The following is a 13,550-nucleotide window of genomic DNA, read 5'->3' as shown; positions in this document are numbered from 1 at the left end:
AGAAAGCTGGTATTTGCTCTTAAATACCTTCCATATAATCAAGCTTAGTGGCAAGGAAACCTCCATAGACTGCTGAGTTTTCCATGCATCTTTTAAAGATTCACTAAGTGCTGGGTAGATGCTTAAAAGCCATGTTTTTGAAGTGTGGTGACACATTAACAACAATGTTCTTACACTGTCTCCCTGCCACACGGCCTTGCTGCATGCACTTACCTGTTTCTTTAGCATATCTGCTTAAAAGATTGGAAAATAGAACAAAACTCTACTGAATTTGGGCACACAAGGAGTCAGGCATTTGCACTGATAAATTGCAGCCATGACTTACAAGAAAGAAAGATACACGTTAGTTCTGCTTAATCCAACATCAGGAAGAGCACAAGGTGAATCCTGATGCCAGTTTCTGTCTTGCTTCTCTCTTAGTACACCGTGCAGAATTTAAAACAAGGAGTTAATGTGGAGGTACATGGCATTAGCTTAGCGATGCCATCCTTTCTGCTTTTATGTTGAGTGTGAGAGAGAGGTGCAACTGGAAACTAAACTCTGTCTTCAGTGTGGTGTTCAGGAATAGGACCTTATGCAATATGGGGCTGACTAACAGCTGTAAGTGCCACAGCTCTAGTGCAGCCTTCACATATGTTTCTTCAGGTGAAGGACTGGACCAGCATGGCTGCACAGCAGCCAGAATCACCACTGCTGGATTAAAGACCCATATCTTTAAGAGGAAGAAATTCTGCACTGATGACTGACCCTTCTGTGACCAAAGTTAGGCTGGAAGTAACTGCAAGTAAAAATCTTACTGACAACTCTGTGCCAGTCTTGCCTGCTTTCACTGAAATTAGTTGAAAAGGAGTATGGTTTACTGGGAACAACATCTAAACCTAGAATTTACCGTGAGACTTTGAATGGGCTTGAAGACTTAGGCTACCTTGAGGCTATTTTAATATTAGATATTTAGGCTAAGCTGACTGCGCTCTTTGGAAAATGGCTGGACAAACACCGGTGCTCTAAAAGACAATGCGCTCCACCATGATTAGAATTCTGTCTTAGGATGTTGTGGACTACCTCTTCATGAAATCAAGTGTGTGCCTTAGATAAACCACTTGATAAAGTGACTGCTCATTACAGTGCTTTGTAGCTCAGAAAATGAGGGCAGTATTCCCAGTCCTGTATCTCACGCTCAATATTGTAACAGAAAGAAAACATAGGAGAGAGTTAAGTCTCTCAGTTTCAGCCTAGTTCGCAAGACCTGAGTTATTAAGTTAGTACTGGACACTGTCTGCTTGTTATTCGGTTCAGAGTACTTAGGATTTGAAAATCACTATTGAAGTGTACCTGCACCAGTACTGTGCACAATCCAAAGATCCCCACTGCTAGTAGGTTTTCCTGGAGCCATATTTTCACTGTTTCGTAGCAAGGCTGGAATAAAAGAGAATATTATATTAGCCATAAACACACTGCTGTACTCCCCTGGGAATATACAGACAGGAAAGAGGCAGATCACACAAAGCTGCTGGGTACCCTGCTTCCTCATGGCAGTATTGGAGCAAATGCAGTGCATTTCTGGTTTAAAGCTTGAGCATGGTGCAGTGACTGTAATGCTACCTCCAAACCACTGCACAAGCACTGTTCCAGACAGACTGGGCCAGTAATTAAAAATAAGCACCGGATTCGGGGCACCTTTGCCCTCTAAAATCCAACTAAAAGCAGTTAGAATTTGGCAATGAGCCTTTCATTTATTTTCCTCCATGTTTACCGTGTAACATATATAACAAAATACATATGTACATGCACACATATTTACAATCTATATGTATGTGTATATATGTGTTCAATAAACATTATATTTTACATAAACCTAAATAAAGTGAGAGCTGTTCAATAGCTTCTGTTGCACGTGGGCTGATTTCTTACTATCAGTTTAAACTGCAGTATGAGTGTTCCTCTGTTATTTAATTTCTGCTTTGAATTCTGTAACAGCTCTAACCTCACATTTTTGGCTTGGTCTGGTGGGATGGGAATTGGCCTAAGTGAAACCCTTCTTTAAATACCGTGCTCTTCCTCTGCAAGAGGACCAGAAGTTGTGCCCCATGCCCTGTAAATGTACCTGGGTGAGAGTGTTCTGTCCTCAGTGGCTTTCATGGCATGCATCAAGGACTAATGCCTACCCAATTTGTGGTTTCAGCCTGTATAACCTGCACTCATCACCTTGGTACCCTGAATAAAATGCAATAAGAACTTTTAAGTCCTTAAATTGAGAATTTGACTTGGAGCCATGTTTGGTCGCAGCTCAGCCTCAACCACTGTCAATCTGCATGCATGAAATCCCACTGAAAAACAGCCAAGACCCTTTGTGCTTTCTTTGCAAACCACTGGAGCTAGCAAAACTTCATTTCAATTCCACTTCATCAGCTGGCTTTGTCCCACACCCCAGGCTCACCTGCTCACCTTGCCTCATGCCTGCTTAGGCCACACAAAGCTACTGCTATGGCAGTGCTGCTCACAGCTTGTACTAGGTGTGTGGGCAGCCATTTGCCTTCAACTTAATCCAGTAGGTGGACATAAGCAAAGACAGTCCTTCCATTTTCCAGCTTAATCTAGGCAGGCTGTGCTCCCGACCAGTGAAAATATTCATCTGCAACATGAAACAACAGCTCAGAAAGCCTTCTGCTCCTAAAAGTATTTAAATGGATGCCTTCATTGGAGGTGAGAATTCAAGGCTCAACATAAGCCTTCCCACCTACATAGAGATAATCAAGGTTACATCACTGCCTTATCACCTGCATTACTCTGCAGCCGGCTGCCTGCCTGCCTGCCCTTTGCACAGATGCTTTTGAGCTCCTAGGGATCCACTCACCGCTTTCCACCAGGTCCCTGGGGAATGGAGCCCACAGTTCTCGCTGAATTCCAGGCAGCAGGAGTCCGGCACCCGGGTTGTGTTGTACACCTCAAACCAGTCGGTGTAGTTAGAGACTCCACAGCATCTGAACTGGAAAAAGAACCAAGGCAATAGTGTAAAGGATGATCTGTCATTGGTGTCTGCTCGTTTTGAGGCAATGGAAGAGTCTTCCATGCCTCTTGTTGGATACAAACTGGATCTCATTCGGTGCACTGAATTACACTTGATTATGCCAGCAGGGGCTTGAAACTTTAAAGAAATGTAGTGTTTCCTCAGCTTTACCTACAGAGACCACCATAGTTAGTGAGGAGAAAAGAAGCAAAGGCCCTACTTGCAGTGGCTGGATGCTGCAAGAGCTGGAGCAGGAAAATATTTAGGACACAGATACAGCATCCAGGAGGTAAAGGCAGCGTGATCTGTACTGGATACTACTACTAAAATCTTGATTTAAAGTTAATGAGGCAAACTTCTCTCTGTGCTGTTCATCTCTGAAAGTCTTTGTGGCTCAGTGAAAGATTTGTTTCTAACCCTTCTCTCTGGTGCAGCTCCTTAATGTCATTATTTGGTATTGCTCAGTAATGGGACTTCAGGAGTTCACGGAGTGATGCAATGCACAATGACCACATTGTGCTAAATTGCCAGCTTTGTTACATTTGTGTGGTGGGATGCAAGTGTAGGAAATGTACGTAACAGCACAGGGAATGGCTCTGTGACCATCTTCCCCTGCGGGAACTGTGATGTGCCTGTGATAAAAACAAGCGGGGATCATTAGCATGTAGATGCATACACCATCTGCCACTCCTGTGCTAACTCAGATGTAGGAACTTGTAGGTACTGAGGCACTTCAGCACTTGCTTTAATGAGTGAAACAAGGCAGCCTGCTTGGCTTTACAGGCATGGGGCTGCGTAGCTCTCAGTTATGGGCAGTACTTCACACTTTTCCAAGGCTATACCAGCAACCTACCTGGCCCTGAATCAACTTGCCAAGGTCTTTTTAAACCTGATTATATATGAGCTTGCCCAGTATTTTTCACTTCCATACACAACATGCGCCTCATGTTTCTGATAACTCATCACCACACCAAGTTCTGCATCACCAGGACTTAGGGACCTAATTAACATCCTGGTATCTACATGGTCCCACAGAGAGCTTTCCGGGGCCCTGGGCAACCTGATCTAGTAAATGTGAATGTTTGGTGGCCCCGCTAGGCAGGGGGGCTGGAACTACATGATCCTTGAGGTCCCTTCCAATCCGGGTCATTCTGTGATTCTGTGATACAATGGGGTTTATGGGCAAGGAAGGCTGCATGGGCCGTTTGCTGCACACGAACCAGAGCTGCCATTCAACACCAATAGAGGGCAGAGGTGTCACATGCTGCCTTGCTCACAGAACAAGGCCTGCAATACAGCAGTTTCAGTGCTCACAGTGCTGGGTTTTTTTTTTTGCAGCCAAACAAAATCCAGACTTTTCTCCCAAAGTAGCACCTCCCTACGATTCTGCTCAGAATTTGGATCCGGTCCGTGGCAGCAGTCAATCCTGAGCTTGTACACCCCAAAATGAAACATTCACAAGCTGCGTTTTCTACAACATAACAAAAAAGGGGAAAAAAAAAGTTTGTGACATTTTTCCTTTATGCTCCCGCACACAAGGCAGCAATTCATGAGCAAGATGTCCCAAAAGCAGACAGGAGCTGTGTGGAACACATGGCACATGTTTGAAGAGTGAGGGTTTATCTGGAAATCTTACAAGAAGGTCTCGCAGGCTGTCATCATTCGCTATCAATCAGCTCCTCGAAGAGATGGAAGTGACAGACAGCTTGTTTTTCAAGCAGGCCTTGAAAATGTGGCTCATACGTGATGCAGAGAGTGACACAGAAAGGTCTGAGGTGTCTGAGTGATGTTCTGGACAAACACAAGTGACATGAGTTTGAACGGATCGGAACTGAACCCCTTCTCCACATAATTTTGCGTGGATGAAGGTGTCAAAGTCTGACAGATTAAGGTAATGAAATGTAGGTTTTGTAGTCTTGCAGCTCAGCTGAAGGAGTTGAGAACAACTGTTTCTATGGGGCTTGCAAAGCAGACTGTGGTGAAGTCTAGGATTGGGATTCCTAACAGCACGTCAAACTCTCCTGTAAGCCAAAAGGTGGAAATAAGAGGGGCAGAGATAAATCTGGTCTAGTCTTAGTCACCCATTCCATGCCAGTGCAGGTCCTCCGTGTAGTATATAACAACAGAGGATTAAATACTGCTATTTAGCTGCCTCTGCTGACAGATAAGGCAGTCCCAGCAAGAAGAGAAAGGGCTAAGAAGAGATGAAGGGTGAGAAACAGAATGAAGTTGCACAAGGGTTGTGGGACTGGAAGTAATAATGATAACATTTGAAAGGAGATGCCATGCCCTTGGAAAACAAAGAAAGGATGAGCGATGGAATTAAGCAGTGGCTCATACAGAATCCTAAAACAGTGTACTAACACCAAGGAAACTGGAGAGCACACAGGCAAGTAAGCAGTATGCAGTGAAGACCAGGTCAGGTGAACAGTATCTGCAGGGAGCAGAGGCACTGACCCATGGCAGAAGGTGAATTAAGAGGCAAGAAAAAGGAAACAAGCCGCAGTTGGTTTGAGTGGGTCACCAGTTCATATCCAGATCAAAGCTTAAAAGACAATTGCAAACCATTTGTGCTTCTTTTGCTGAATCTAGACAGAGACACTTCACCAAGGGGCAATTTTCAGCAAATATTAGATACTGTCTTGAAAACAGCAGCAACTTTAGGACGCCTTAACCCGGGCACCTCAGATCATTTGATGCTAGGGCTTGTAGCTGTGATAGAGCATGTCTAATTAGATGTAATTGTGCACACCTGCATGAACAAATGCAGGTACTTACAGCACAAGGTGAGAGTAGAGCAGGACACACACACACTACACACTCTGAAACAAGCAAAAAGCTTTGTCAATTGCCTCTGTGTCTCCAGCCTCCTACTGTTGAACGTTTCCAGGAATACTGATGAAACTCTGCTGTTTGTTTCACATGTTTCACGTGGGAGGTTCTTTCTCTTGAGATATCAGACCAGTTTTTTTTTTTCCCCCTCCTTTTTAAAGAAGCATCGATCACTGCCTCGTATTGATTCCAAGGGGCTCTGAAGTGGCTCACTGGTTCCCAAGCACTCAGGACACATGGGACTGCTCAGCCCAATGTGCTGCTGCAGTGTTTTTCCCAGCCAAACTGCATCCAGTGGCACTCCAGTCTCTGAGCTGCTTTTATGGCATGCAGTGCTGCGTGCAGATAGCTTTATTTTTGAGTTAATCAGCAATAACTGCTTGGGATTCCTAGGGCCAGGAATTAATGTCAAACACAACATTTCTATCTCACTGCAGTGGAAATATGAAGAAACAGATTACTGTATGGATTTTACTGTATTGGCCCTACCAATGGCAGGGGCTTGGAGCTTGATGATTCCTAAGGTCCCTTCCAACCCAAGCCAATCTATGATTCTATGAAATACTAAATAGGCCTTTTTTGTTCTTTCTTTCTTTCTTTCTTTCTTTCTTTCTTTCTTTCTTTCTTTCTTTCTTTCTTTCTTTCTTTCTTTCTTTCTTTCTTTCTTTCTTTCNATAGAGGGCAGAGTGTCACATGCTGCCTGCTCACAGAACAAGGGCGCTGCAATACAGCAGTTTTCAGTGCCTCGACAGTGGCTGGGTTTTTTTTTTTGCAGCCAAACAAAATCCAGACTTTTCTCCCAAAGTAGGCACCTGCGCTGACGGAGTTCTTGTCGTCAAAATTGGATCCAAGGTCCGTGGCAGCAGTCAATCCTGAGCTTGTACACCCCAAAATGAAACATTCACAAGCTGCGTTTTCTACAACATAACAAAAAAGGCGAGATAAAAAAGAAGTTTATGTGACATTTTTCCTTTATGCTCCCGCACACAAGGCAGCAATTCATGAGCAAGATGTCCCAAAAGCAGACAGGAGCTGTGTGGAACACATGGCACATGTTTGAAGAGTGAGGGTTTATCCATGGACAAAGTACTACAAGAAAGTGTCTCCGCAGGCTGTCATCATTACTGGCTCATGGCAATTCCAGCCCTGCCTCGAAGACTGTTGGAAGTGCAGGCAGACAGCTTGTATTTTCAAGCAGGCCTTGAAAATGTGGCTCATACGTGATGCAGAGAGTGACACAGAAAGGTCTGAGGTGTCTGAGTGATGTTCTGGACAAACACAAGTGACATGAGTTTGAACGGATCGAACTGAACCCCTTTCTCCACATAATTTTGCGTGGATGAAGGTGTCAATGAGGTCTGATCAGAATTAAGTAACTGGAAATGTAAGGTTTTTTGATAGTCTTGGCAAGCTCAGCTGAAGGAGTTGAGAACAACTGTTTCTATGGGGCTTGCAAAGCAGACTGTGGTGAAGTCTAGGATTGGGATTCCTAACAGCACGTCAAACTCTCCTGTAAGCCAAAAGGTGGAAATAAGAGGGGCAGAGATAAATCTGGTCTAGTCTTAGTCACCCATTACCATTGCCCAGGTGCAGGTCTCCGTGTCCCTAGCTATATAACAACAGAGGATTAAATACTGCTATTTAGCTGCCTCTGCTGACAGATAAGGCAGTCCCAGCAAGAAGAGAAAGGGCTAAGAAGAGATGAAGGGTGAGAAACAGAATGAAGTTGCACAAGGGTTGTGGGACTGGAAGTAATAATGATAACATTTGAAAGGAGATGCCATGCCCTTGGAAAACAAAGAAAGGATGAGCGATGGAATTAAGCAGTGGCTCATACAGAATCCTAAAACAGTGTACTAACACCAAGGCTAAACGGAGAGCCACCACGAGGCAAGTTAAGCAGTATGCAGTGAAGACCAGGTCAGGTGAACAGTATCTGCAGGGAGCAGAGGCACTGACCCATGGGCAGAAGGGTGAATTAAGAGGCAAGAAAAAGGAAACAAGCCGCAGTTGGTTTGAGTGGGTCACCCTCCATCTTCATTATCCAGATCAAAGCTTAAAAGACAATTGCAAACCATTTGTGCTTCTTTTGCTGAATCTAGACAGAGACACTTCACCAAGGGGCAATTTTTCCAGGCAGAGATATAGACTAACTGCTTCTAATCGAAAAACCAGCAAGGCAACTGTTAGGACGCCTTAACCCGGGCACCTCAGATCATTTGATGCTAGGGCTTGTAGCTGTGATAGAGCATGTCTAATTAGATGTAATTGTGCACACCTGCATGAACAAATGCAGGTACTTACAGCACAAGGTGAGAGTAGAGCAGGACACCGCACACACCACTACACACTCTGAAACAAGCAAAAAGCTTTGTCAATTGCCTCTGTGTCTCCAGCCTCCTACTGTTGAACGTTTCCAGGAATACTGATGAAACTCTGCTGTTTGTTTCACATGTTTCACGTGGGAGGTTCTTTCTCTTAAGGGATAATCAGACCAGTTTTTTTTTTTCCCCCTCCTTTTTAAAGAAGCATCGATCACTGCCTCGTATTGATTCCAAGGGGCTCTGAAGTGGCTCACTGGTTCCCAAGCACTCAGGACACATGGGACTGCTCAGGCCCAATGTGCTGCTGCAGGTTTTCCAGCCAAACTGCATCCACTTGGCACTTCCAGTCTCTGAAGCCTGCTTGTGGGTATGGCATGCAGTGCGTGCGGCGAGATAGCTGTGTAGTGTGTGTGAGTGTTATTACAGCCAATTTAACTGCTTGGGATCTCCTAGGGCCAGATATTGGAATGTCCAAAAAACACAAACGGAATTTCATCCTCACTGCAGTGGAAATATGAAGAAAAAACCAAGATTACTGGATTGCGATCTTTACTGTACTCTGGCCCTACCAATCGGAGCAGGGGCATGGAGCTTGATGAGTTTCCTAGGTCCCTTCCAAACCCAACATGCCAATCCGGTATTGATTCTATGAAATTACTAGAATTAGCCTTTTTGCTTTCTTTCTTTCTTTCTTTCTTTCTTTCTTTCTTTCTTTCTTTCTTTCTTTCTTTCTTTCTTTCTTTCTTTCTTTCTTTTTTTTTTCCTACCAATATCTCACAAGAGCAGACAGGTTGGGACAGGGTTTTTTAAATGAATGAATAAACTTGACCGTGCAGACACCCAGCCCCTGCCTCGGTCTGGTTTTAGCAATTACTAATTGGTTTTGTGAACGTGACAGAGCAGGAGGGACAGGGTAGTGTGCCCTTTTCCTCCATCACTGTAAAAAGTAATGAAAAAGATAATTACAGTTTGAAATCATATAATGTTTAATGGATTTCTGGGATTACTTCAGCTGTTATGCCACAGTATGTTTTGATCTAACACTGAACAGGGTGGAGGGAGATTTTGCTCTCAGTTACAGCGATCTAAATAGACAGGAAAGGCATCACACAGCAATAAAAGTGAGCTGAATTTGCTCACTTTAGTGAAGCTAATGCTTTTCCTACATGCTCCTCAAATTACCGCCTGGTTAGTTAAAAGGAGAACCATTCCAGTATTGATCACAAAATTGTTGGGATGAAGCAACATTTTAAAAATTAATGCCCGTTTCTCATTTCCTAATGATCTCCACCTGGAACTTCACCTAGTCCTGGCTAGTGAGGAACACAACGCAGGTCAGCGTAAGTTATGCCCTAAACTATCTGAATCTTAGTCATGGTTTAAAAAAGGCTTCAATGAAGGAAGGCCTCCAAAAGAGGGGAAATAACAGGTATCCAGAACCTGGAAGAATGACAAGAATCACTGTTCACAAGTGCCTGTGTTTGCATCAGACAGCCATACTCTCGAGCTGTGATCAGCCATTCCCACAAAAACCAAATGCCACCTGCTCCACGTGGTTCCCCTTCTCTATGGGGAAGGTGCCATACACAGGAGGGAATGGTCTTTAAGCTACCAGGTGGACTCCTGAAGAAGTTAAGGCTCAGTGTGGCTGAGTGCTTTCACCACAGTGCTGTCAAACTCCAAATCATAACTTTGCAAAGAAAGGAGTGTCACTGTGGAGGGGAGGGCAAAGGAGGAGCACAGGGTTCTGCTACTGTCATGTTTTATTTAACTTTTTTTCTGACACTCCTGCTTGTGATGCTGTCCCCATACACACACAGCCCATAGCTCAGCCAGTGACTGATGTCTACTGGGTCCATGAAAAGAATCTGTGCTGAGACATTCCCCTCCATGGCAACACAATTAGCTCTAGTGTGGGGTTTTTGAGAGCTGTCTTTCAGGAGCCAGAATGAAAACTGCACTTCTGGGCTGGGACCTTCCCTTCCTGAAGTCCCCTGTATGCTCCTAATCCTCCTATCAGTGATTACACTCTACTGATTAGCAGTGTAAGAGGTACCGATTACTACTGAACACAAAAAATAATACTTGGCATTTACATAGTGCTATTCAAGTGTAAAGTGCTTTACATAATTAACCATGCTGGGATTGCCTTCACTGCACCACTGCAATAGTCTATTCCAAAATACTTTAGAAAGATGCACATGAAAAACTACCAAGCAGAGCAGTAAATACGGATCTCTGGGATCATTTTGCTTTTGTCCTCAGCCCCCAGCACTTTGAGCATGCTGACTTCAACACTACATCAAGCCAGTGCATGGGAATTTCAATGTTGCCATGTTAGGAAAGAGTGATGGAACATGGCTACTGATGGCACTTCCCTGTTATCTTCTGGGCTCCCAAGAACTAGCTGACATCTGAAACTTAGAAGACCCCCTTTTAGACACTAATAGGTTTCAAGACCAAAGTAGTCTGTAGCAATACATATACCACAGACTATCAAGCCCAACCTTGTCACTCAACAAGACCATTTCTTTTAGAAAAAACCCAGTCCACAGCTCAGAGGAGGATCCAGCATCCTGCTGCACAATGGCACCTTACCATCAATTATTTCTGTTGTACTGTTTTAGCTCTCAGATCAATAGCAGCGTCTTCTGCTTTCAAAAACCATATCCCTTCCTGCTCTCTTTAAGGACTGCAAGCACATCCCTACTTCACCTTTTGCTGGTTACAGAAAGCTTTTTGAATTTCTCACCACAAAGTGAATGTCTGAAGTACTGATTGCTTGTATTAATATTTACTTCAAATTTACTGTACTAACATTTCTTTCAAATATCTTAGTAAATGTTACTACATAATAAAGTTAGGAGTAGAGCTGCTGTATCTTCTCTGAAACAAGCAATTACCTTAAACATTTTCTCTGCACTTCATACAGCTCACGGTTGGCCCGGCACTTTGAAAGATATTTCTTTTAGCAGCAGTGTAGATCTTCTCCTATCCAGTCATAGAATTGGAAGAGAAAAATAAGACCAAGTTTTGCAAAATGCTGAGTGCCCTTAACAAAGAAACCGTCCACATACAATTGCTAGGATGCAGGATGGGTAAGTTGGCTTGCTGGACATGAGCTGTTTTAAGAATTTCATACATAGCCTCTCTGCTGCACTCAGTGCAGACAGGACACTCGGCCCCAAAGATCCCAAAGATGCACACAGATGAGCAAATCAATGCCTTCCTTCTGGTAGTGACCCTGAACATTCAACCTCCCAAACCCTTCCTTGGCTGACTGCACTGGAAGGATGGGCCAGAGGTTGTTTAAGACATCAGAGGCAAAACTGAACCCTGCGTGTCTGTACTGTGCTATCACCTCTGGAATGAGAAGCTCTGAGAAAGCTACACAAGACTTTCAGAGAGAAACCAAGGCAGCACAAGTGCTTCTTCCTAAAGCCGAAGAAAAGTTGACGCATGTTCTTCATTCAAGAAGTATTTCTCAGATCAGAAAGATCATACCCACAAGCAATAAATGCATCAAATATGAAAATAGAAGGACAGAACTAATAAACCTGGACTGTAAGTGATGGCATTTCCTCAGCAAGTTGGACAAGGGCAAAAGAGAAAAGGCAGCTATGGAGTTGAGCTTTGCCTTGTGAGACAAACACTGGCAGAGTGTTGTCAGAGAATTGGAAGGATGTGACAGCGGTGGTAACACAGCAAAAAGTGTTCCCAGCCCATCTGTGATGGAGAGTGACTGAACTCTGCTGGGAAAATAATGCACTGACTGTAGGAGGAGGTTGCAAACACCACGGACAGTTTCCATTTTCTACAATAGCTATAAAAGGAAACAAGGCAGAAACACGTTGGATTCAAGGTGTTTGTTATCATGCTATCATTGTTCACTCCAATATCAGTTATCATTTCAACTTTAAAGAGAAGATTTCCTGTTTGACCCTCTACTCTACTCTCCACACAGCAATCAAAGTGGTATTTAGGTGTCAACACATTATAAATATTTAACAGAAATAAGCTATCCCGGCAAATGAGAAATAAACAAAATCAACATTTGCAACAGAGAGCATTTTAGTTGCTAATGTGCTCACTGGATAAGAGGAAGAGGTTGGTGTGGGATCTAGGGGTTTAATTAGGTTCAAACTCAGAATATGCTGTTTCAGAACCCAGAGGGTAAAGAGGAAGGGAAAATAAAAAAATAAATCAGACTTACATCTGTTTGAATGATGCTCCACGCATTAGTTAGGCCGATATTTCCATCTGTCCCATACAAATGAAGCCCTTTCTTCAGATCCCGCTGAGCATACTTGTCAATCTGAAACAACAAAAGACACAAAACTCAACATTTGCTGAGTACAACATTTCAAAATCAAAGTGCAGGGATGGAAATATCAGAACACAGCCAGATACTGAAGCAAACAAAAAGTTAGCTGGCCTTCCTCCTGTATAACTGGTATCTATTACAGGTATCTGAGTTTTGTAGGGAACACAAGGAGCTCCTATTCAAAGTGAATGCTCACGTTTTCCACTGCAGACCTCCAGAACACCTTTTCCCTTCTCATTTAATCACCAAGGTGCAATAGAGAGGAAGTAAATAATAAATGGATATTCACAGTTTAACCTGATGTTTCCGCTGGAAATGAAAAGCATTGAGTAGTGCTACTCATATATGCTCATACACTCCCATTCCCTGCTCCATTGGGTGCTTCCACTGCTGCTGGTCTGATGAACAGCAGAGGTACGGCAGGAATGAGAGGCAGACCTGTTCCTTCTCTATCAGTCTGCTATAAACTCAACTGACAAATACGGTGCCACTCAGATCTTTTTGCTGCAACAGTGAAAATAATAAAACAAATGGACTGTTTGCTTCATGGGGGCAATGTAAGTTAATGCACACTCCTCTTTCATATCAGAAAACAGACATACAAGGGATTCCTTACTGAATGCCCCTCAGACAGCAGCTGCTTCAGTCAAGGGCATCTAAAATGAAACCACTGCTAGCTTGGAGTTAACAGAGGGCATAAAGCTATTTTTCTTCTATCACACACCAAGATTTCCCATTGACGTTCTTTGGTCAGAACTTGTTTTGTTTTCTCCAAGAAAGAGAAGTGGATGCAAAGCAGTTCTCACAGCGTAAAACAAGAATTCCAAACCCTTTTTATTATTATGGGGGTAAATGTAATATTGCTCAACTAAGAGGGTAAATGTAAAGTTACTCAACAACGTGACCCTACAACAAACTGCAGCCTCAAAAGGTCATCACATCCAAAAAATCTCTGCTTCATTGTGCACAGGTTCTGCTTGGTGTCTCCAATTCTTTCACTCTGTTCCTACAAGTTAACTGCAACCAAGATGAGCCACCAATAAAATACAGCTTTAGGACAGTA

The 13,550-nt window shown here is 43.5% G+C and overlaps 1 protein-coding gene across 11 annotated transcripts in view; it reads right to left on the bottom strand.

Annotated features, from left to right (window-relative positions):
* The window catches only part of TSPAN4 (tetraspanin 4), a 379,559-nt gene that overhangs the window by 5,749 nt on the left and 360,260 nt on the right, over positions 1-13,550 (bottom strand). For all 11 annotated transcript variants that reach the window (XM_015863761.2, XM_015863758.2, XM_015863754.2 and 8 more), the window contains 3 exons: positions 12,377-12,478; positions 2,855-2,986; positions 1,333-1,416 (listed from right to left, as the gene is read on the bottom strand). In XM_015863761.2, the coding sequence (XP_015719247.1) occupies positions 1,333-1,416; positions 2,855-2,986; positions 12,377-12,478 (318 nt within the window). The remainder of the gene's footprint in view (positions 1-1,332; positions 1,417-2,854; positions 2,987-12,376; positions 12,479-13,550) is intronic.

The sequence above is a fragment of the Coturnix japonica genome, chromosome 5 (assembly GCF_001577835.2).
Source record: "Coturnix japonica isolate 7356 chromosome 5, Coturnix japonica 2.1, whole genome shotgun sequence".
Classification (NCBI taxonomy): Eukaryota; Metazoa; Chordata; class Aves; order Galliformes; family Phasianidae; genus Coturnix; species Coturnix japonica.
Note: the sequence above shows the minus strand (reverse complement) of the source record. Positions and strands in the feature narration are given on the sequence as shown.